Source organism: Podarcis vaucheri, assembly GCF_965113315.1.
Source record: "Podarcis vaucheri genome assembly, chromosome: 2".
NCBI classification, from domain to species: Eukaryota; Metazoa; Chordata; class Lepidosauria; order Squamata; family Lacertidae; genus Podarcis; species Podarcis vaucheri.
Genome location: NC_138760.1, coordinates 113,180,336 through 113,204,460, shown reverse-complemented (window position 1 = coordinate 113,204,460; position 24,125 = coordinate 113,180,336). Strand labels below are relative to the sequence as shown.

General features: G+C 43.7%; 2 protein-coding genes and 1 long non-coding RNA gene across 3 annotated transcripts in view; all 3 read left to right on the top strand.

Moving 5' to 3' along the window:
• The window catches only part of LOC309527499 (uncharacterized protein), a gene marked incomplete at its 3' end in the record, with an annotated part of 9,633 nt that extends 7,564 nt beyond the window's left edge, over positions 1 to 2,069 (top strand). The window contains exon 5 of the mRNA XM_082214325.1: positions 2,056 to 2,069. Coding sequence (XP_082070451.1) covers positions 2,056 to 2,069 — 14 coding nt within the window. The remainder of the gene's footprint in view (positions 1 to 2,055) is intronic.
• LOC309525446 overlaps positions 1 to 24,125 on the top strand; it is a 35,071-nt gene that overhangs the window by 8,995 nt on the left and 1,951 nt on the right. The gene's annotated exons all lie outside the window — the stretch shown is intronic.
• On the top strand, positions 6,299 to 24,058 carry LOC309525065 (pantothenate kinase 3). Its single transcript, XM_082210424.1, has 7 exons — positions 6,299 to 6,908; positions 12,822 to 13,174; positions 14,391 to 14,644; positions 15,412 to 15,588; positions 16,479 to 16,602; positions 18,859 to 18,984; positions 20,225 to 24,058. The coding sequence occupies exons 1-7, from the start codon at positions 6,881 to 6,883 to the stop codon at positions 20,273 to 20,275; spliced, it is 1,113 nt and encodes a 370-aa protein (XP_082066550.1). The 5' UTR covers positions 6,299 to 6,880; the 3' UTR covers positions 20,276 to 24,058.

Here is a 24,125-nt window from a genome sequence, read left to right as displayed (position 1 = left end):
TCTAGATGCTTGGGACTACAACTCCCAGCAGCCCCAGCCAGCATGGCTAATGGAAATGGATGATGGGACTTGTAGTCCAAAATGTCTGGAGGGTGCCAAGATTGGGGAAGACTCAATAAATGCAATATTTTAAAAAACTTCAATGAGGAAAAACAAAAGCTGAAAAGGGCACAGGTGAAAGCTAAAATGTTTATAATAGGAATTGAAAACCTAATGTGAGGGGAAAAATTGAGGGAGCTTCAAACAACAGTAAAATGTAACAAGGCACATCACAGGCTGTACAAAATAAACCCTGTGCGGATTTTGTTTCGAGTAGCCTTCACTTTGCCTGGTGTTTCTCGGGATGTAGGTTTTAGTCGGATACTTTGGGTATCATAGTTCTCTATTAAGCCATGATCAGCTTTCTAGCATGGTTCCAAACTGAGAATATGCATTTTGGAAGATGTCAACTTGGGCAGCAAAGTTAATGGACATTGGACATTTGGCCAGTCCAGAATTACCTTCTTATTCTTAAACCGATTAATTTGTGACAACCAGAACTAGAAATGTTGCTATCACGCTGTCTCCAAAAAAGTAGTGTTATGGATTTGGGGTGTTAAACTGGGTGCCAGACCCCTCTAATCCCTGGATCTTGCAAGTGTTAGAATTTAATCAAGTCTTCTAATTATTGGAATAGCCAGGCAAGCTTTTTAGTGAGGTGATAGCTTGGGTGATGAGCCACTAAGTGGGATTAAGTGACTTGGTGTGAGACATAGGAGAAGGGGGCTCCCTTAACTGAAAAAGTCAGAGTTTGGAGCACAGGTAGCAGTGATATTATCTAGGAAGGAAAGCAGCTAGCTGGAGACAGAGGGAGAACAATGAGAGCAATGTTTGAATTCTGTTTGCATCCAAGGCTGTGGCTATGGGCGAAACAATACCCTTTTGGGGTGTTAATGCTGTGAACCCTGCCAACATAGGCTCAGGCTGTATATATGTGTAAATAAACCATATATCATAAAGACACAGCAGTCTCCACTGTGCCTCATTCCAAAAGCAAATATGAATCCTGGGTAAGTGCTTGCAGCCCCTGGAATCTCACACCACTCAGAGATTGGGCTGGCGTGCAAAAGTATTCTGCAAGATGTGGAATAACTTGGAAAGCACTTCACACGGAGTACATGCCATATATCTCACTCGTGGGAGGAAGGAAGTGGGAAACCACCTTTGATTTCACCCTGTATTTGTAGTTAACTCGATATTTTGTTGTTAATCAGCTCCTTGGCCGATCATAAAGGGTTTTGTCAGAAGATCTTGGAGATTGACTTGGTCTGTACTGGGGGAAGCAGTCTGACTAGGCATCCTGGTCCCAAGTTCCGTAGGGCTTCAAATGTCAGCAACAAAACACTGGGTTTGACTTAGTCGGTAAAAAGAAGCCAGAGCGGATTTCAGTATGAGTGTGATAGGTGTAAAGCTGCGTTCCTCATTAAGCATCCTAGCAGTTGCATTTTGCGCTAGCTGTACCTTCTAAATCAAGATATAAGGGTAGCCCCACCTACATTGCATTGCAGTAGTCTCATTGTGAGTTTACTAGTATAACTAGTGATCCATCATGGTAAGGCTATCTCTGTCCAGGAATGGTCATAGTTCAGGCACCAGCCAATATGCACAGCTGCTCCTGATTCAGATGTTTAACAAAGAAATAGAGCTGGATATCATCACGATACTGGTGACACCTTGCCCCAAATCTAATGACCGCCCTAATGTCGTTACCTAATATTTGAGTGTTAAAATAATAGGAAACAAAATGAGGCCTAATTTGAGTAAATTATTTATACACTTCTTCACAAATCTTAAATTGGTATTTTATAAGATCTAACAAACGTACAATCAATAGAATGTATGTGTAGTTTGCCTCAGAATATTTCTATCTTTCTGTACACTGTCATTTCTTGATAAATAAAAGCACTACCTTTTGCAGTGAAATCATATAACCTGACCCAGGGCTGGGAAACTTGTTGCCTTTTAGCAGCGTTGTTGGACCACAACTCCTATCATTCTTGATCTTCGGCAATACAGGTTGTGGCTCATGAGGCTTGTCCAACAACATCTGGGGGGCCACAGCTTCCCCAGTCCCTTGTCTGTAGTCCCTCATTAAAGTCAAACCTATGTCCACCTCCCAAAAACTCAATTTTTATCCAGAGAGCATTACAATAGAAATTACATAGGACTGCTAATTGCCTTATATTGACTATGCAGAAGGCAACACCTCGTTTTGTTAACAATTACTCCATTTAAACACGCCATTGAGTCCACCGGTACCTATTATGGCACCCATGGCACTTCTCATAAAATGTCCCCTCAAAAATCCACAGCGGAGGAGAGGCCATTTGCTCTTCCTGCCCAGTTCCTTTTTGTACATTGGACATGCCCCTTAAACATGGTCGTCTTTCAATGGGTGTCAGGATTGCACTCCCATTCATTCTGAACAGAGGAGAGATGCAAAGAGTGTGAATGAGTACAACAGTGGCTGACTTGATGGGGACGTTCTCACCCCATATTGTGGTCCCTTCGCTTTTTATTCTCTTTCAGATGTGGCAGCCATTTTGTGTTAAGCTGGACTTCCACTGCAGCCATTTTGTGACTGGACATGCTGCACTTTCTCAAAATTCCAAATATGCCACATGGGTACAAAAAGATGGCAACCTATGCCCATTGCTTTCAGTGAACTTGGATACATCTGACTGTACAAGTAATGCTATGCCCAAAATTTCTCCCTCAACCATCTTCCATCAATTAACTAGGAAAGAAATTGCATTCCAAAGCTATCAAAGGCGAGGGAAAATGTCAATGAAAGTCTCATGGGTGACGTGCAGGGGGTTTTGCTGGAGTGAACTTTTTTTTGTGTGAGGTGGTCAAGGGGTATCTCATTCATTTATTTATAAAATGTACATACCACCCTTCATCCAAACATCTCAGGTCCTTCGTGTGTCTCCACATGAGGTCTGGAGGGTGGCAACATGAGGACGGGTTATAGTTTTGCTCTTTTACTTCTGTTCATGTTTTTATCCTGTATTTTTACTTTGTGAACTGCCCTGAGATCTTATGATGAAGGACAGTATATGAATCTAATAAATAAAAACCGTGTCAGTTCACAAGATTGAAATATATTCTACAGATCATTCTACAAATACTTTCACCATACACTGCAGCCTTCCCAGGTGTCGTGTTTATTTATTTATTTTTAATGATGTTTATTAAAGTTTCACAAACAATAAAAAGTTTCAAAAATTAAACATAAGAAAAACTACAAAAATGGAAAAATACAAAGACAAAACACGTAAAAAATACACAATAGAAAACAGCTAACAAAAGAAGAAAAGAAAAAAGGAAAGAAAAGAAAAACCAAAAAGTAAAACAGAAAATAGGTTAGTATTTTCATATCTTATACTTCATTCACTAGTTTCTTGACCTCCTCACACCTCCCTTTTTGTATTCCAGTTCAAATATTTAATTCAGCAAGTCCTTACCCTATAGCATTTATCCTCACTCAAGATATTAACCTATTATAAATATCAGTTTTCCAATTGTCACTCCCTATTTACATTTTCTTAGAAATCTTTTTACCAATACCACTTATTTTCCATCAGACATCGTTTTAACCTTTAACATTCATCCCTTTAACATTCATTAATTTTACAGTATTTCTGTAGATAGTCTTTAAATTTTTTCCATTCTTCTTCCACCGACTCTTCTCCCTGGTCACGAATTCTGCCAGTCATTTCTGCCAAGTCCATGTAGTCCATCACTTTCATCTGCCATTCTTCCAGTGTGGGAAGATCCTGTGTCTTCCAATACTTTGCAATGAGAATTCTTGCTGCTGTTGTAGCACCAGGTGTCGTGTTTAAACCCCAAGGGAGGGAAATATGAAGCAACTCCTCCCATGCGTCTTTTTCAAATCCTGGAACCATGAACAGCCAGTGAGGCTGCAGAGTGCTGTAGAAACATTTGCTGGAAAGGAAAACGTACATGCCACCCTTGGGTGCCTTGCGGTGATAAGGTGACCTTAAAACCACACACCCGCAGAAATTCTAAGGAAATGGTCAAGCGCCACAAAAATGGGGCAGAAAAATCAAAGCCTCTTTCATAGAGGAAAAGAACTGTGAAGGGCATGGGCTTCATCGCACAGCACTAGATTACACAGAAGTAGGCTGCAGTGGCGTAGCGTGGGTTGTCAGCACCCGGGGCAAGGCAAGTAATTTGCGCCCCCTAACCTGTGGATTTTGCACCCCCTAACCCGTGGAGCGCCCCCCCCCCATGTTGTGCCCGGTGTGGGGGCGCAAGCGAGGCCCGCCTCCCGCGAAACTTCCGAGAGGTCGCCCTACGAAGCCCCTCCGGAACGCAGCCTGGAGACTAGAGCAACGAACAACGACCCCACTGGCCCAGGCAGGCGGCAGCTTCGATGGCGCTTTTCCCGCCCAGCGATGCCGACGCACCTTGAGGCTCCCCCGGGCGGCCACGTGGCCCTTGCCCGGCCCGGCGTGCTCTGCCGCTGCCGGTGGGCTACCGCTGCCTCCCGCTCCTCCGCCGCCCGCCTCCGCCTCGTCGTCGTCCTCCTCCACGCCGACTACCACGTCTTCCTCTTCGTCCTCCTCCTCCAGGGCGGCCGCCGAGCCCTCCCGCCAGGGCGGCCTCCACGAGTTGTCGAGCTTGGGCAACGGCTGCGCGGCTGACGGCGAGGCGCTAAGGCGCCGGCTCCCCAGGCTGGAGCGCTTGGCCAGGCGCCGCGCTTGCATGGCTGGCCGCGCCCAGCTTGCCTCAGCGCGGCGCGTGGGAAACAGAAGCAGTGGCGGAGACGACGACCCCCACCCCAACCAAGCCTCGATTGCTTGTCCCTTCCCTCTGGACCCGCGCCCCCCAAAAATTTGCGCCCGGTGCGGCCGGCACCCCTGGCACCCCCCACACTACGCCACTGGTAGGCTGCAAATCTGACCCGGACTGGCTTGTGTGTGTGTTATATTAAACATAGGTTAACTGAGCATGGCTTTGGAACATAAAAACCACAGCTATAGCAAATTACCGTAGGGCGCACTTTTTCCCCTCCAAAAATGAAGGGGAAATGTGTGTGCATCCTATGGGGCGAATGCAGGCATTCGCTGAAGCCTGGAGAGGGAGAGGGGGCGGTGCGCACCAACCCCTCTCTCTCTCCAGGATTCGCGCAGATCTCCGCAAGCCGTGGGAGCCCGTTCCGGCGGAGAGTTGCCTGTTCTGGGGGCTGAGGAAGCTCGGGCTTCCCCCAGCCCCACGCCTGGAGGGAAAATATTTTTCCCCCTTTATTCCCCCCCCCAAAAAAAACTACGTGCACCTTATGGGACAGTGCGTCCTATAGGGCGAAAAATACGGTGACTGCGGGTATGTGTATGTCAACTTCGGCTTACTTCCCCCTGCAATCTCTTTAGCCCACGAGTGCAGACGTGACATGGGTTTTAGGCTATGGGTGCGAGGTGGATTCTGAGTTCAAAATCACAAGGATCTGTGAATGCCCAATTGCCGAAGATCACAGGCAGGGGAGTGAAATTGCACTCGCGTCCTGACTGAGGGATTCCTGTCTGGCTATTGCAAACAGGGCGCTGGACTAGAAGGACCTTCGGTTCGATCTATCCGGGCTCATGCGAAGACCACAAGCAGGACACGAGCACAGCAGCACTTTCCCTACTACAGTACACGTGAATCCCAGACAACTGGTATTCAGAGAATCACCGCCTCCGACAGCGAGTTTGATGGTGGCTTAGGAGGCGTCCCTTGCAAAAGAAGAAGAAGAAATCATGCAAACGAAGAAGACCCTTTTTATTTCAACCGACTTTTACTTCGTTACCTTCCGATAAAGAATAAACTCAATTTCACCCCCGCCCCGCGAATGCGCGCCGCCGCCTATCAAGCGTGACCACTAGGAGGCGTTTTCCGCCAACAGAATCACACCTAGAGGCGAGGGGAGGTGGAGCAGGGAAATCCTCGCTTGCCATTGGCTGGTTCGCTGTGGGGTGAGTGGCGTGTTTCTTGCGGCGAAGGTAAAAGCGAGGGTGGGAGGGGGACTTGTAGGGAGAGTTCCACCGCTGCCGCTTGAAAAAAAGCCTCCGCGAGAAAATGGCTTCCCTTTCCCACCCTCGGAACTACGAAAGCTCCCGGCATGCTTAGCGAGCGCAGAGTGGCCCAGGAGCGGGAGGGACCTCGCGGTGCGCTCTGGGAGGCGTAGGCCAGAGAAGTTCGGAGCCACCGACCCCGCCTCCTTTCGCCTTTCCCAGCTGCCCTTGCGCGGGACCCGTGCCTCGGGTGGAGGGAGAGGGAGGAGGAGGCGGGCGGCGTTGTGGCATCGTCAGCGCGGCCCTCTCCGGAGCCTCCGGAGCCCCAGCCCCACCCACCGCCCGGCGGCCGGCCGTTGTTTTATGTTAGCGGGCGTCTAGTGAAGAGGAGGAGGTGGGGGGGGCGGCGGTGGCCGGTGAACTGGCGGTGGCGCCGAGTGGGTGGGTGGGGCTGGCGCGGCGGCGGTGGGTCCCGCCTCCTCCTCTTTCTCCCCGTGGGGCCACCCAGCGGCAGCGCAGCCCCATGAGCCGCTCGCGGGAAGGGCGTTAACAACCCCGCCTGGCCTCCCCCCGGTTCCCCTCAGCCGAGCGAGCGTCGGCCTCCTCCTCCTCCTCCTCCCTCTCGCCTTCCCCTCCCCGCCCTCGCAGCGCCTCCTGTCAGGCCGGCGCGCGCCCTCGCCTCTCCGGAGAGCGTAACATCGAGCCAGCCCCGCCGCCGCCGCCGCCCTCCTCTCCTCTTCCTCCGGGGGCATCACCCAAGGCACGGGAAGCCCGCGACGGGGCTCGAGCGGAGGTACCGCCGCCGGGAGCGCCGCGGCGGAGTCATGAAGATCAAAGATGCCAAGAAGCCGTGTAAGATGTCCCTCTTCCTGCCAATCCCTCCTTCCCTTCCCTTCTCCGGGGCTTGAGCAGGTGTTACCTGTCGGTTCGCTTTTTAAAACGAAAACCCGGGGGTGGTCAAACCAGGAGGGGAAGTGCCACGCCGCTTTGCTTAGCGTTGGCACACACAAAAATAAGCCAGTCGGTGTTGGGTTTTGCATCTGTGGTGTTTTGGTAGCCAGAGGCACATGCTTGGGTTGAGATTTGTAGATGGAGCGGGGAGCCAATGCGGTGAAGTCTGCTTTTCCTTTATTGTTAAGAACTTGACTGGGTTTCAGTGAGTAGTAAGGGATGGCTGTGTCCACACCTTTTTTTACACATTATGCATTTTCTCTGTAGGAAACACTCCAGTCTATCAAAATGTGGAAATGATGTGCAGGTTGTCCTGACTGATACCTGCACACATTTCTGTTTTGTTTTGTGTTCACGTGGTGTGTGTGCTAGGAAACTGCCATCAAATAGTGTTCCAGTGAATTGGGTCTGTATATGATCATGCTGTGTTTGACCTATGTGCTTTTGTCATACTTTCCCTACAGTAGTCCTCTTTAAAATATGATGTGGTGTTTGAACTGCTAAATATTTATTTGCTACATTTCTCCCCTCTTCTGCCTAAAAGATGACCAAATATCAATACTCTGCCCTCAGGCCAATGGCCAACAGCCAATTTAAAATACATGTCACAAAAGTGATTGGCAGGGAAGAGGAAAGAAAGCCAACTCGGGCACTAGTTCCAAAGCTCTGTCAGCTGGAATGGTAAGAGTACAGGAAGAGGTCTCAAGAAAGGCCCTGGAGTGGCCCTGCTTTCATTCTCTCCCTCTGTTGCAGCTTGAGGAAATAGCTGGTGTCAAGTGATGAAAGGATGATATCCCTGCTTCCTTTTTCTCCCTTTTCTACAACCAGTGGCCCTTCATGTAAATTAAGGTTTACATGTTTTCAATGGGTGTGTGATTGTGAAAATTGGAAACAGATTTTTTTCATAGATCTTTTTTAATATTGTGAATTATTTTAGTTGCTTAATATATTATTTCATATAGTCCTATAAGGAACTTTAATAATACAAATCTTCTCAGTGACTTCGCAGTAGAAGCTAGGATTAAGTTCCTGTGCAGTTATTAGCACATTCTTGTTTAAGTCATACTGTGACAGACTTTTGGGAGCACTTAAAATACAACAACAAATAAGCTGTTCAGTCACACGCATGCATTCTTGGAAGTAAGTCCCACTTGTGTTGTTCCTGACATAAGGATACATAGGACTGCAGTCTAACAAGCAATAAATTCTCTTAAAGCCACGCTGGACTTACCAGTAGTTTAACAAAGGAGTGTTTTACCCACCTACCCTTTTTACCTTTTGCCCTGAATGGCATGTGCAGTAGGGCCCCAAGGGTAGGCAATTGGTTCCTTTTAATTTTGATACATGTTTTCTGAGAAACTGCTGTTTTTTAAATAGTGGCATGAGAGAAGTATAAGAAATTACATTTTAGGAACATGCGATTGTTAGCATTTACCAGTGTTTTATAATAATATATAGGAGATAGTCAACTGCAAACACTATCAAAATAAAAGATAGTCTTGCAGATGTGGCATATGCCTCTTGCCCTTTGATCCTGGAAGGAAAATAATGTAGGAGTCTGGAATTTAAACTGAATAACTTAGTAAAATGGGAAATTGTATCCAGTAAACTTAATAGAAGCAGACTCTTTCTAAATAGTTCCAAGAGCTTTCTTATACAAATCTTACTCTTTGGGTTTTTCCTTTGCTAACTGAGCTTATACAATGTTTGTTTCTCACTTAAATGTCCGGTGTCACATTAATGAATAATAATAAAAAAGCTCCAAGAAAGTGCCAACTGCCATGGTGACTTTGCACAAAAGGGAGGTTAAATGTTAATTGTCACTCACTCTTTCTGTTGTTCCTTTTGACAATTACTCTACTCATAAAATGCTTTCCAGCAGATTTATAGACCACTGGTAAGCAGCTCATACTTTTGTTCAGGGTTATATGTGAACATAGTTGGGTTTACAAAAAACACTTTCTGAGTGTTGTAACAAAAGTTGAGGGGGCTATTGCTCCAAAGTAAGCAATAAAACACACCAAATGTTTAATAAGAACAGCAAGAACAATTAATTTAACATTTATAAGAATGCATCTTGAACTTAATTTTATTTCTATAAGCATACATTTCTTGCCTGACAAATTATTTAAGCACAGGACGCGGGTGGCGCTGTGGGCTAAAGCCTCAACGCCTAGGGCTTGCCGATCGAAAGGTCGGCGGTTCGAATCCCCGCGGCGGGGTGCGCTCCCGCTGCTCGGTCCCAGCGCCTGCCCACCTAGCAGTTCGAAAGCACCCCCGGGGGCAAGTAGATAAATAGGTACCGCTTACCAGCGGGAAGGTAAACGGCGTTCCGTGTGCGGCTCTGGCTCGCCAGAGCAGCGATGTCACGCTGGCCACGTGACCCGGAAGTGTCCCCGGACAGCGCTGGCCCCCGGCCAATAGATGTGAGATGGGCGCACAAACCCCACAGTCTGTCAAGACTGGCCCGTTCGGGCAGGGGTACCTTTACCTTTACCTAAGGTAAAAAGCAAGGGACGCGGGTGGCGCTGTGGGTAAAACCTCAGCACCTAGGACTTGCCGATCACATGGTCGGCGGTTCGAATCCCCGTAGCAGGGTGCACTCCCATCGTTCGGTCCTAGCACCTGCCAACCTAGCAGTTCGAAAGCACCCCCAGGTGCAAGTAGATAAATAGGGACCGCTTACCAGTGGGAAGGTAAACGGTGTTCCGTGTGGTGCGCTGGCTCGCCAGATGCAGCTTTGTCACGCTGGCCACGTGACCCGGAAGTGTCTCCGGACAGCGCTGGCTCCCGGCCTATAGAGTGAGATGAGCGCACAACCCTAGAGTCTGGCAAGACTGGCCCGAACGGGCAGGGGTACCTTTACCTTTACCTTAAGGTAAAAAGCACAGGTAAGGTGGGACATGGGTGGCACTGTGGGTTAAACCACAGAGCCTAGGACTTGCCGATCAGAAGGTCAGCGGTTCGAATCCCCGTGACAGGGTGAGCTCCCGTTGCTCGGTCCCTGCTCCTGCCAACCTAGCAGTTCGAAAGCACGTCAAAGTGCAAGTAGATCGATACTGCTCTGGCGGGAAGGTAAACGGCGTTTCCGTGCGCTCTTCTGGTTCGCCATAATTGGCTTAGTCATGCTGGCCACATGACCTGGAAGCTGTACGCCGGCTCCCTCGGCCAATAAAGCAAGATGAGCGCCGCAACCCCAGAGTCAGCCACAACTGGACCTAATTGTCAGGGGTCCCTTTACCCTTAAGGTAAAAAAAAGGAAATGTCAAAGACCCCCGGATAGTTAAGTCCAGTCAAAGGTGACTATGGGTTCAGCGCTCATCTCACTTCAGGCCAAGGGAGCTGATGTTTGTCAACAGACAGCTTTCCAAGTCATGTGGCCAGCATGACTAAACCACTTCTGGCGCAACAGAACACCATGACGGAAGCCAGAGCGCACGGAAACGCCGTTTATTTTAACGCAGACGTATACCTGCAGATAGCTCAATTCTGTACATGTCCCATTTACTTTAGTGAGTCTTGCTGCCTAATAAGTGTGGTTAGGATTGCCACTCAGGTTATCTAACATCAGGCAGCCATGTCTGAGTTGCCAGTGAAGATTTTACTACATTTCCTGTGACATTTGTCTAAATTCATAATCCATGTCTCAAAAGACTTAACCACTGCTTAGCACTTGCTTGGCTATGCACTTTGCATATGTAGAAATAATCACCTAATGTTACATATGATTTGTATTCTTCAAATTAAGCCTATTCTCATATTCCTGTGAGCACAGCTGCATGACAGAAATAATTTCTGGTTCCACCAGATTTGCAGGTGCTGCTTTCCATTAGCTGACGTTTTTGCTCACTAAGAAGCAGTGGGTTGTATCTGATGGTGACATTAGGCAGTGTCAGCATTCGATAAAACCCACTGCTCTCTAGTGGCAATATATGCTAAATGTGGCACCTCTTCTGCTTGGGTAGGTCTGCAAACCTGATTTTCAGCAGTTCTCCTACTTGCCCTGAAAACCTCCTTACGTGGGTTGCAGAATACTCCAGAACAATAGGGTAATGGCACAGAGAGCTACCATAAGCAGCAGGGATACTGGCTGTTTCTGATAATGCCGCCCTAGGATGCAACCCATGTGGTTGGTCATTCTCAAGAGTTAGACCCATTGAAAATAATTACCCTCACTAACTTAGGCCCATTCATTTCAATGGTTCTATTCTTGAGTACAATTTAATTGGCTACAACTCATAGGCTTGTATCCAATGTCATATTAAGTAACTATCCCAACAGCACAAGAATTTACACTTGTGCAGGGGGACTTTACCTCTTCTCTGTGCCCCTGCCTTCCCCAGATTATTCTGGAGCATTGGTGGAACCCACAGAACAGATGTAAGGGTTGTGTGGGGTGAGGAGAGTGGGAGATGGCTACTTAGTTACAGTGGGTGCAAGCCATAGTCTATAAACACTGACATGTTGAAATTTCCTTTTTCTGGTTTGCTGCATGCATGCGGCTGTGTTTCATAAAGAATTTTCCAGTGTATGGACTAAACTTCCTGAATTGCTTCATTGATGACAGTGGGGAGAATGCTGAGGAAGACTCGATACCAGTCAACCCTAAATTGAGCGTCATGAGGTCTCAACCCATGATAAATCTAGTACAAAAGTCTTTTGCAAAGAAGAGTTTCATACATTATTGGCATCTGTAGCGCAACCTTTGTGAGGAAACTGCTACCGCAGCTTCCCCACTGCTGTTCTGAAGAAAATACTTCAAAGAAAACCGCCTTCATGTCTCTTAAGACATGCCTTCATGTCTCATAAGCAGCTATTTTATAAAAAGATATTGCCCACCCACAAAACATTAATATGGACTTAATAACTAACCAGAAGTAAATGTGAGTGTTCATCTTTATGGCTAAAAATTATAGCTATCTTGTTGTCAGGAACAACCAAGGTTCAAAGATTACTTGATGTCCTTAGTCAATCTTTTATTATCTAGTGCTGAAGAGTTATAAACAAGTTGCTTATGTCCAAGTAGGGAGCAGGGATTGCAGTTTTATAATTGCAAGGTGAGGAGGAAGCTACCTAAAAAGTTTCTGAAAAATCTTCCAAGTGGGAAGTATGTTGAAATAATGGTTAAGCCTATACAATATAGGGATCTATATTAATATATATTAAATTGCATATTTACATAACTGTTCTCAGAAGAACAGTTCAATGGGACTTACTTCCAAGTAAGTGTGTGTAAGATTGAAAATGGTAGTTTTTCAGGGACCTATAAATGTTTAGATTGACAGAGGAGCAGATTATTTAACCTTATGGATTCTGCTGCTCTTAGAAGTCATCCTGCCCACGCCCCCCTATAAATAATTCACATTTCTGTTTACTACATAGTAGTGTTAAGAGCAAAGTCTTCTTATTTACTTGACTTCTGTTCTGCCTTTCTAAAAAAGAAATCGCCATGATTTACAAACATTTTAACTCACAAAGTAAATCAGTTGTGAAAAGAGTGTTTTTCAAAACCCATCCGGAAAAGTACTTTCCAAGTGGTATAATTCACTTTTTAAGAAATCCATGTTTGGATTGTGATTAGCTTTTCAGTTGTTTGTAGCATGCAGTTGGTTTGTCATTACTGGCTCAAATGTGCTAACAAAAGAGGATACATAGGAGTGATGTGGTCCACATTTCTTATGATGTCAAGCAGTTTTTGCTAATTGCTTAGAAAGACAGCAGAGAGACTGTTATGGTGCTGGCAGCGGAGAAGACGTTCATTCTCAATTTTCATATGCACATGATTCTCTAACAAGTAACTTTGTTTCACCACAGCTTTCCCATGGTTTGGTATGGACATTGGGGGAACCCTCGTGAAACTTGCATATTTTGAACCTATCGATATCACTGCAGAAGAAGAGCAGGAAGAAGTTGAAAGCTTGAAAAGTATTCGCAAATATTTGACATCAAACGTAGCCTATGGGTCCACTGGTATTCGGGATGTCCACCTTGAACTCAAGGACTTGATACTTTTTGGGCGAAAGGGAAACTTGCACTTTATCCGATTCCCAACCCATGATCTGCCTACTTTTATTCAAATGGGAAGAAGTAAAAACTTCTCAACGCTGCATACGGTGCTCTGTGCCACTGGCGGTGGTGCCTATAAGTTTGAAGAAGATTTTCGCACAGTAGGTAGTTCTGTTGCATCCTCTGTTACATAATCTGTTCTTGAAGTACATTATACTCTGTGGTGATTAAGTAATAAGTCTCTGAAAGCATTGCCTTTGCTATCATAGGCAAAGATCTGATGGGCCAGGATACTTCTGAATTAGTACTTTGGACCTGTTTGCGTAAGATCTTTGCATGCATGGCAGTGACAACATGCTGGAAACAATTTTTGTCCTGCCTCTACATCTGCTTTCAAAATAGTCCTTTGTTTTCCTCATTACTGCGTTAATAACGACATTAATTCAGAATCAGTGACTAACAAGCTCTTCTTCCTCTGATATAGACCAGAAAGTTGTGCTATATTATGGACAAAATTTGAGCTTATAAATTTTTATCCTTTGCACTGTTGACAGTTAGCATTCTTCTCTCGTTTTCCTTTGAGCCCCCAGAACCCAAAATTTGTATGCAGGGTTGGAAAACAACCAGAAATGTTTTGCATACTTGGGATTTTTTTCAGTCCTGGGGGCATGTAATATGTGGGCCACACTTCCTTGCTATGTCTTGTCTATTGTCATAAATTGCCTACTTCTATCTGCAGTCATCTAACCCTTTAAGAACAATGACTGTACCATTTTATAAAAGAATTAAGGTCAGTCCTTTCCTGGGTAGTTCTGGAATAGCAGTGAAGATTATACTTAAATAGTGGATGTATGATGATTTTCTTTCCCATCCAGTCTTTTGACAGTGAGTGTAGGTGGAGTTAGCCGAGTCTTAAAGTTTTATTTAAAGTGTTGTCAAGAATGGTCTGCAAGTAGAAATTGAGTGCATGTAGCCTGCAAAAGAGTTGTGTGGGCCTTGCATTTTCTTAATTTACAATGCTTCATCGTTTGATTTGGATTTTAAAAAGCGACAAAAGAGAGAAAAAGAATTTGAGAAGCTAATTTTGTAAAGCTGTTTTGAAATATTCATGGGAAATTAAAACAACTGTTAATATATATGCCAGAAATAGAGAAGCTGATGAAAGTCTAGGAGTTTTGTGGGTTTCTTACTACTTACTGGCTTGATTATTTTGAAAATGCTGGTATAAGCTATCATTCTAAAGACACAATAACTAATTCATCTGCTTGTATAACAACTGTAGTCTTTTAAAACCTGCGTCTGAGTGAATTTGACTTAAGCTGATACCATTTTGTGATGAGAAGAAGCCATAATAATGTCTCTTTTGCAATTTTGCAGATTGGAGACCTCCAGCTGCACAAACTGGATGAACTTGACTGCCTTGTCAAAGGCTTGCTGTACATAGATTCTGTCAGTTTTAATGGCCAGGCAGAGTGCTACTATTTTGAAAATGCATCAGAACCTGAAAGATGCCAAAAGATGCCTTTTAACCTGGATGATCCATACCCGTTGCTGGTTGTAAACATTGGTTCAGGAGTCAGTATTTTAGCTGTCCATTCCAGAGACAACTATAAGAGAGTAACTGGAACAAGGTAGAGAATTTAAAGAATGCCAGAACAAGCTATTAAATGAAATGATAAATCTGTGTTCATGGGTCTCTTTCAAATGCATGCACATCATTGAAGAAATTGCCATTCATCTTTCTATTTTGCAGTGTGTTTAGCTTTCCTGTCTTAAGAGCAGTGTGAATTCTTTTTTAGAGTTACATTTTCATTTTTTGGTTAACCACCTTCACAAAATAACTTTAATATTTTTTATTATATTATAGGCAGCTTGGTTAAAAAAATGGAATATTTTTAAAAAGAAAGGAAGAAAATACCAGGATTTGGAAAGATTTATTCTGGTTTTTATTAGGACTATCCAGCTGTTGATGGCTCTTGCTACAGACACAATTACAATAACTTAGTCCTAGTTGACAGGATATTTGTGGTTACCCTAAACACCATTTCAGCTTCCTTGGCTGGAAGAGGCACCTCGAAAGATAAATGCTTGAGTTGGGTTCCATAGTAATTGTTTTGGTTGGTGTTGCTGTTCCTGATTTTTTAATACTGCCCACCAAGAACTTTCATGATATGGTGGGCAACAACTAAAAATGAACAGCTTATTATTCATTGTTCACTAGGAATGTGTTTTGCCTAACCATAAACTATAAACCTAAGTCCTTATGTAGACTGTAGTCAGTTGAGCTTATTCAGTTTATTTCCTGGGTTGCACAGGTAAGATGTCTAGAATTAAAATTGTTAATTTTAAAAATGCAATTTACAAGCCAATGCGTTTTCTTTCTTTTTTTTCACACCAGTCTAGGTGGTGGGACCTTTCTTGGCTTGTGCAGCTTGCTGACTGGATGTGAAAGTTTTGAAGAAGCTCTAGAAATGGCATCTAAAGGGGAAAGTACACATGCCGACAAGCTAGTCCGGGATATTTATGGAGGAGATTATGAACGGTTTGGCTTGCCAGGGTGGGCAGTGGCATCTAGGTAGGTGTTGTAGGAGAATACACAGCACCATAAAAAAAATTGCTGGATTTAAGAGGCCTTTAAAAAGATGGGTTGTTCCAATGTTAGTCATACGCTGAAATCAGCTGACATGACTAACTTAGGACCATTGATTTAATTGAGTAGAACTTAATTGGCGACAACCCATTGATTTTTAATTAGAACACCTAATAAGGAATTTAAAAATGTGATGTGTTACTTAATCTATTTATTTACAGATACATAAGAGGAAACACAAATTGTATCCAACTTAGTATTTGCCACTTGGAGAACAGAGCTTCCCTTCCCCACCTCCAGATTTATTCTGTGCACTGCACACAGTGGTTTAGTTAGCTTAAAGTATTGACACTTAAATTTTAGCCTATGTACATTGATGCAATGAAACCAATTTAAGACACCCATATGGTGCATGCCTGTAGTGCATGAGCTTCCAAAACATGGTCCATGCCTGCATAATATTAAACTAGGCAGTTGTGTCTGGTTTGTACTCTGCAAGTCTTTGTTCTAATTACACACGAGACATATCCTGTTCGGTAGCTAATCTAAAAGTAAATCTGCCAACCTCAAGCCATCGAAACAGAAAGTGCTGTCTGCTAACACAACGCAGTTGGACTTGGCCTCAAACACTGTTGCTCTTTCCTCTCGGTTTGCCCTGAGTCCTTCAACTCTTGGAGCGATGAAAGGCTGCCTAGGTTCTTCTGGGAAAGGTGAAGGGCCTTGGGCAGTCAGCAAGCACAGTTGTATATTATTGGCCGTGTTTCCGCACTTGTCAGCCCCAGCTAGAGATCCGTGCCCTAAGTGAAATAAAGACCAGCATAGAAATTATATTTTTAACAGAAGATTATCTAACATTATGGCATCTCTCGTTCTAGCTTCGGGAATATGATCTACAAGGAAAAGCGGGAATCTGTTAGTAAGGAAGACCTGGCTAGAGCTACACTGGTTACTATCACCAATAATATCGGATCTATAGCACGGATGTGTGCTGTAAATGAGGTAAGCTTTGTTGGGCAGGAACAGCAGAGACTGCAATGCATTTAAAATCCAGATTGGAATAGTGTGAGAACTAACAGGTTCTTTCTCTCACAAATCAGAAGTGGCTGTTCACGATCTGCCTTTTTCTCTGTTCGGAGATTTAAGTTGATAAGCACTATTTAAATCAAAAGTCTTCAGGTCTTCAAACATTTTATTATAAGCTTTTATTTTTATAATAAGGCTTAAATATAAAATATGTACCTTACTGAGTTCTCCCCCCCCCCTTTTTTTGAGAACACACTTCTGTCTTTGCTGCTGTCTGAAACATCCCATCTGTTTCAGATGCAAACTTGTGGAAATATGGAAGAGCAGTTGCTCATCTGGAATATTGCTTGCTGCCTTCGGCTTCTTTACAGTGCTGCCTTGTTGCATATGGATCAAGCAGCATTGTACAGGGCTATGAAGGCACAAAGTGCAGCTCCTGTCAGAGTTGTTGCTTGGTTCGATTGTATTACGCTTGCTTGATCCAAATAAGAATTTGTTCTTCTCGTCTAGGATGAAGAATATAGTGGCATATACAAATCAACCTGTTTAAGTTGCCAATACCTGTTGCTATGGTATACGTTAGCTAGCCTGGACCTTGCTTACAACTTGAAATGACTTTGGTTGACCATTGTTCCTTTGCATTCACATAGCTAGGGACGCGGGTGGCACTGTGGGTAAAACCTCAGCGCCTAGGGAGAGCACCCCGCGGCAGGGTGAGCTCCCGTCTTTCGGTCCCAGCTCCTGCCCACCTAGCAGTTCGAAAGCACCCTTAAGTGCAAGTAGATAAATAGGTACCGCTTTATAGCGGGAAGGTAAACGGCGTTTCCGTGTGCTGCGTTGGTGCTGGCTCGCCAGAGCAGCTTCGTCACGCTGGCCACGTGACCCGGAAGTGTCTCCAGACAGCGCTGGCCTCCGGCCTCTTAAGTGAGATGGGCGCACAACCCTAGAGTCGGACACGACTGGCCCGTACGGGCAGGGGTACCTTTACCTTTACCTTATTCACATAGCTACCATGTTACACTGATAACAATTATATAAAATGCCTAGAAGAGCAACTCTATGATTCTTTGACTCTTATGTGTTCTTCTTTCCCCCATGGATAGCTCAGTTGATTAGAGTGTGGTGCTGATAATGCCAGGGTTGCAGGTTTGATCCCTGTATGGGACAGGTGCATATTTGGTTTGGACTAGATGATCCTTAGGGTCCCCTTCCAGCTCTGTGATACTATGAAAAATAGATTACAGAGGTACCAGATTGAAATCCAGCTAGATGAGATGTTGAAGGCTTGGGCAAATAAAATGGTCTTTGCTTTGTGCTAGAGGAACATCAGGTTTGGTGCTAGCTGAACCTCCCTGGAAAGGAAAAGTCCACAAGCAAAACTGTATGAAAGCCCACCTTTTTGGGTTGCCACCTACCTAACATCAAAAGGTGGGGGAGTGGGTGCTGATGAGCTTAACGTTGGATGGGCTTGGGGTCAGAAGTCATGTGATATTTAGATTCCACACTTGATCCAGACTTGTACCAGCTGAATGCAGTTCCACTTCAGGCCACCCTTAGTGACAGAAGGGGAGGCAACTTTAACTAATTTCCCCCTGCAACCCCTTGCTCCTACTGAAAATATGCAGGGGGTTGGCCTTCCAGAAAGGGGGTCTGCAGGAGCAGGGAGGGCGAATTAGTGAATGTAGCCTTTCCCCCAGCACAGCCTTTCTCAGCCTGTGGGTCCCCAGATGTTGTTGAACTACAACTCCCATCACCCCTAGTTATCAAGGCCAGAGTTCAGGGATGATGGGAGTTGCAGTCCAACAACATCTAGGGACCCACAGGTTGAGAAAAGCTGCCCCAGCAGGATCTATACATTCACAGAAGGAGATATCTGGCCCCAACCTTCTGGCAATTTACGCAATGCTTAATGCATAAATTTATTTATAGTTTATGGGTTGTTGAAGCACACATAACTTTGCAAACTGTCCAGGATTGGAGTGTGGTTAAAGTAAGTATCTAAATGTTACCTAAATGTTAGTTATACAATCTTTTTTATTGTTAATTGACTCCACGAGCATTTTCACACTTAACTGGGAATAAACCCCAGCAGAACTTACTCATGAATTCATGCATAGAATTCATTCATACATAGGATTGTGCTGCTAATCATTCTTGCATCCCAGTGAAAACGTGTATTGCTTTTGATTATATTCCACTGAGGAAACTTTTGTCGTTGTTGTTTTTCTTCAGAAGATAAACCGTGTTGTCTTTGTTGGTAACTTTTTACGTGTGAATACGTTGTCGATGAAGCTTTTGGCATATGCACTGGATTACTGGTCCAAAGGCCAGTTGAAGGCTTTGTTCCTAGAACATGAGGTATGTATGACCACAGCTATGGAATAGAGAGCTAGACAACCTTTATCTTCCAGTACAAATGCCATAATTTTAAATTTATTTGTAATGTTTTTCTTCATTCGTGATTTGGAAGATGTGTAGCTCTAGAAAGGGTTGGGTTTTTTGCACCTGAGTTGTTGGGATGGTAAGAGAGATTGTATGCCATGAACCATTTTGGGGAAGCGGGATTACATTTTAAAGAAAAATACTGTTCCTGAATAGGACAGATGGTTGCATCCCTGGTTTTTTCTTTGAATTTTTCCATTCACTTTTATGTTTTGGTTAATGCTCTGAATGGCATAAGGGGTGCAATCCAGCCAAAGTTGAGTACTTTAAAGCATGACTGGTGTCAATGGGAGAGCTTGAAATATCTTCCATTGACATTACTGGTGCTTAAAAATGATTTGCTGGATTGTCCCCCAAGTATTTAAGTTACCTGGGAAAAACAAACAAGTACCTTAATGAAAGTACTGGGATAGTAAATAGCATGGGTTGTACCTACATGTGTTAATCTTTCAGAAATAATAAATCTTGGATTGCTGTCTTACTTGTCAGGTACCGTAGGAGTGCTTGACAGTCACGAGTTAGTGCCTTTGCAGCTCACATACTGCATTTTCAGTCAATTCCTCTCTCCTCACTAGAGCTTAAAAATTAGTAGTTGTCAGGCTCCCTCTTTGCCACAATAATTACCACCAGTCTTTCAGACAAAGCTCTCCCCATGACTTATTTTCCCATGCACGATTTGCTCCAAAACTACAGTGGAGAGTAGGGATGTTTAGGCAATTTTGAGAAGACTGTCTGATCCAGCTCAATGCAGTGCTATAGAAAGTATGCTCAATAGTAGGTTTCCCTCCTTTTTAGCCTTTGTTCCTCACTCTTTAAGTTGCAGGGAGGTAAACAATATGCTGTGCACACGCCCCATAATGGTATCTTGTGGGCAGAGCTGAGAAAGTTGTTCATGTGGCAATGTTCCAGCTGCCATTCACAGGCTGGGGAAAACATAGGTGGGGTCAGTGCAAAGGCTTGTTTAGAAGTTAGTTTATCCAGAGTATTGTCAGTAGATTGACTATACTGTGGATATATTTCTCCTTCCTAATTTGTCCAGGTATCCATTAGGAAAAGGCAAGAGATTTTTGTCATGTACTTCTGCCTGTTTTGAAAAAGGCCAACTTTAATGTGGTAGTCAAAACTTGAATTGTGAAAAATCTTCTTTTAAATACAGGGATACTTTGGAGCAGTTGGTGCCCTCCTTGGATTGCCAAATTTCAGCTGAAGTGCAAAGCATCACAAAACTGAATTCTTTCCTACCTTTCTGGCATTATTACAACACTGTTTTATATCAACTGGAACCAAAGGGCCGCTGTCTTGCTATAAATGTCTTTAATTGTAAGAATGATGAACTGTCTCACTGAGACAGAGTTTGAAGCCTAGGTGTTTCTTTCAGAAGCACCTGGTGATTCCCTTGTGTAAGGCAACCTCTAACACACGCTGAGAGTTCAGTATGCACTACAGCCTCTGAGAAATGAGCCTAGAAATCGGAATTGGAATATTATTCTTAGTTTAGCTGTCCGAATCCTGCAGCGCTGATCAAATTTTGCTCCAAAAAACCCCCTCCAGGCTATTAGCTTGCATCTAGTTGTGTCAGTCTTATAGCCTTGTGCCGAATGTTAATTTCCCATTGGGTCAAAAGACACTGACCCAGGGCCACAACCAAGTGCCATCTGCTAAAAATGAAGTTCTTTGATGCAAAGAGTTTTTTTCCCATCAGTGCAGAGAGATTACAGTGTGTTCAGACTTCCAGTATTAAGGTTTCGAGAAAATAAAAATGAAAATATCAGCAAAGACTTTGTACAATTGATTTAAGGTGAGTTAAACAACTAAATACACTTGTGTTTGGCTACCAACTGTGTGGTCAGATTTTGTTGAGCTTTGCAGTATCCGAGTTCATTTGGTGGTTAAATGATAGCTGCCTGTGTTGGACGTTCTTCCACGTAGGATTTTCAATCAAGCATTAAAGGGCTTCAGAAAATGGCCAATAGAAAAAGTCCATAGTTCAAAACCACCAAACTTTATTAAAAACTTGGCAGCTGGTGTGACTGAGATCAAAGTAGCGATAGCATTTCAGTTCTTAACATTGACAGTTCTGGTGGGATGGCTTTTGTGCAATTCCTCAGTTTATAGAAAAACACTGAAAAATTAACCCAGATGTCAATTTAGGGCAAGTATTAAGGCAGCTTTAGAGGTTGCACGGCACAAACTCAGAAGGTCCAGTGTTCATTGTACTCCTGATAAACCGTTCCAGATACTGCAACAGTGTGGCCTTGAAATAAACTCAACATACTGGGGCTACTCCTGTATTTTCACTGTCTGCTGTTTTCAGACTTGATTGTAAAAGTTTACAATAGTGGCATATTTGTAGATTGCTGCAGCAAAGCTTACCATAAGACCTCAGAAGAAGAAGAAATCATCTCAGACAAGAAAATTTCTATGCAGAGAAATACATAATTGTATCTCGAGGAATATGCAGATATCCAATCCATGAATGAAGTTTTCTAGATGGAAATTTACCACTCCTACTAGAGCTCAAGCTTAATGCTTGATTTACTTGATCAAGTTGATATTATTTGGGCACATCAATCCTTCATACAGCAATATCCATATGGAAAATGTATCTCTAGATATCTAGTGTGCATGGCTTTTCAATTTTTAAAATTCAATTCCATTTAACTATATTTCAGCGCTCATTGTCAGTAATTAGTGTTGATGTTGCTTGTGTTGACCTAAAACTGATTTCCCTTTCTTACGACTTAAAAATTGGTGATCTCTAGAGCACGCAGCAGTGTCCAGAGATACATATTTTGTTGGTCTCATGCTGGACAGAAAATACAGACTGAGCCAAGTTTCTTGTTAAAGAGATGTTGTACTTGACTATTGTGACCCCATCTTTTTTAAAAAGAAAATTATAACAAATAATTCACTAATGGTTACATGGCAGTAACTCTTTGCCTTTAAAAGATTATATATCTTGGCCTCATGTCTTAACCTAAGTGTTTCAGTTAAAGCATATGCTCTCTGTTGCAATTTATATTTTTTGGTACATATCCTGGACTGTAAGAAAATCATCTAAAGTATCTCTTGCTCTGTATTGAGTGCCATTCAGAACTGAAGATGACTGAAACAACTGGACAACTCTTCTATTTTAGTTCCTAGGCAAGGGCATTACAAGAGTTTTGCTCTAGAAGCAAGCAGGTTTGACATGTGGTGGCCTAGTTGACACATCACATTAAATCGGAGTTTAAAACAAACTCTGGTTTAGTGTTCCCATGGTGCTCTTCTTCTCCTGCTTCCATGCCATGGATGAATGAACCAGAGTCTGGTGTGTCGTGCCCATCAAACTTTGGGTTCATGGTTTGTTTCCTCCACACTGCTTATGGTTTGTTTTAGAGGAAACAAACCCACGAGCCTTAGTTCAAATGGCCCAACTGGCTTGTTTTGTCTGCTGTATAGAAGCAGGGGAGGAGTGCTATGGAAATGTCTGAGGAGTGTGCCGCCAGCACACTGCTCATTTATATTAAAGCAAGAGTTTTTAATAAACTATGGCTCGGTGAAACAGCTCGGTATGTCCCACTACAGGAAAATCATAGGTTTGAGAGAAACCCTGTAAATGAAAGCATCAGCAGTTTCTGTGCCACACAAGTCTGTATTTATTACATTAAAGCAAAACGCTTTCCCTGCCTTTTTAGATTTGTAGGAATAGAAGCTTCCAGTGTTTTGACTGTATGTCCTGGAAATGTTTTAAATCCCCATCATAAATACATGGTTCATGTTGCTAAAATGGTCTCATTTAGCACAAAACGAAAAGACTGACCTCTTTTAGCGTTAGCACTTAATACATAGGACTGCTAAAAACTTTCTGGGGAGATAGAAAAATTGCTGGTTAGGTAAAGCAAGAGGTTATTTCCTTATTTCTTTAAGGAAAGGAAGAGGGGTTCTGAATGTTTTGGCTCTTAAGTCTAGTTTTAAGTGTGCCTTAATGTATCGAGTTTAAACAAATTGGACAATAATATTTCTGGTTTTGGATATCTGTGGTCCTCTTAACACGGAATGGTGCCAATTCTACAATTGGCCCCTGTCAATCAAATGAAAAACTGTAAAGCCAGGTGGGCCACTGGGTAGCTAGACCTTTTTTACTTATTTTTCTCACTGTACCTTCTCAATCATGTAATCCTTAGTGCTCTTTGGGGTGCAGTGCGATTTGTAGCCCTGGGTGCAATATAATACTAAAATAAGAGAACGTCATCCTGTTCAGAAGGCAACAATCTCTTAACAAGCCAAATCATTTTCAAGTTCAGTGATAGTACAATGCAATATCCATTCCATGATATTCTGTAGCATTTTCCTTCCCCAACCATTAAACTAGGTAATTAATTGGCCACGGGGAGGATTCATTCAACTAATGAATCTCACCAACAGAACTCCTGCACATGGGCTTTTTTGCTGGTGCAACAGGGCTTTCCTCACCCCAACCCCCAAAAATGGTGCTGTGGGAGAACCCCAGGAACAGCCTGGGGGGATCATTCTGTATGGTAAGCCGAAATGGCATAATGCGTTCCACCCCATATATTTTCCATTCCTTACGTGTATTTCCATGGACATTTTTAAAGCACCATTCCACTAAACCCACAACGAAAGTATAAGGACCAGATCGCCTTTCTCGTTGCTTGCCATTTGTGTTCTGCTTTGCGGTAGCTAATAAGCCACATGAATCTATTGGAAGGTAGGGAACCCATCAACCTCCAGATATTGGACTACTCCCATCATCCCTGACCCATTGGCCATGCTGGCTGGGACAGATAGGATTTCAGAGTCCAACAATATCTGGCAGGCCACAGGTTCTCCAGCCCTGCGCTGTCTCTGTGCCATTGAAGTTGATTGTTGGCCACCCTGCTGGATGTCACTGATCAAGCAGATTAAGGCTAATAACGCGTTCGTCCTTCTAATTGTACTGCTGCTTAAATCATGTAAGAGTAAATCCTGATTTGTTACTATGTGCAAATGCTGTGGACATTGTACCTTTCTTTCAGCATGCGGGGAATTCAGGCAACCATTATTGCCAACATCCA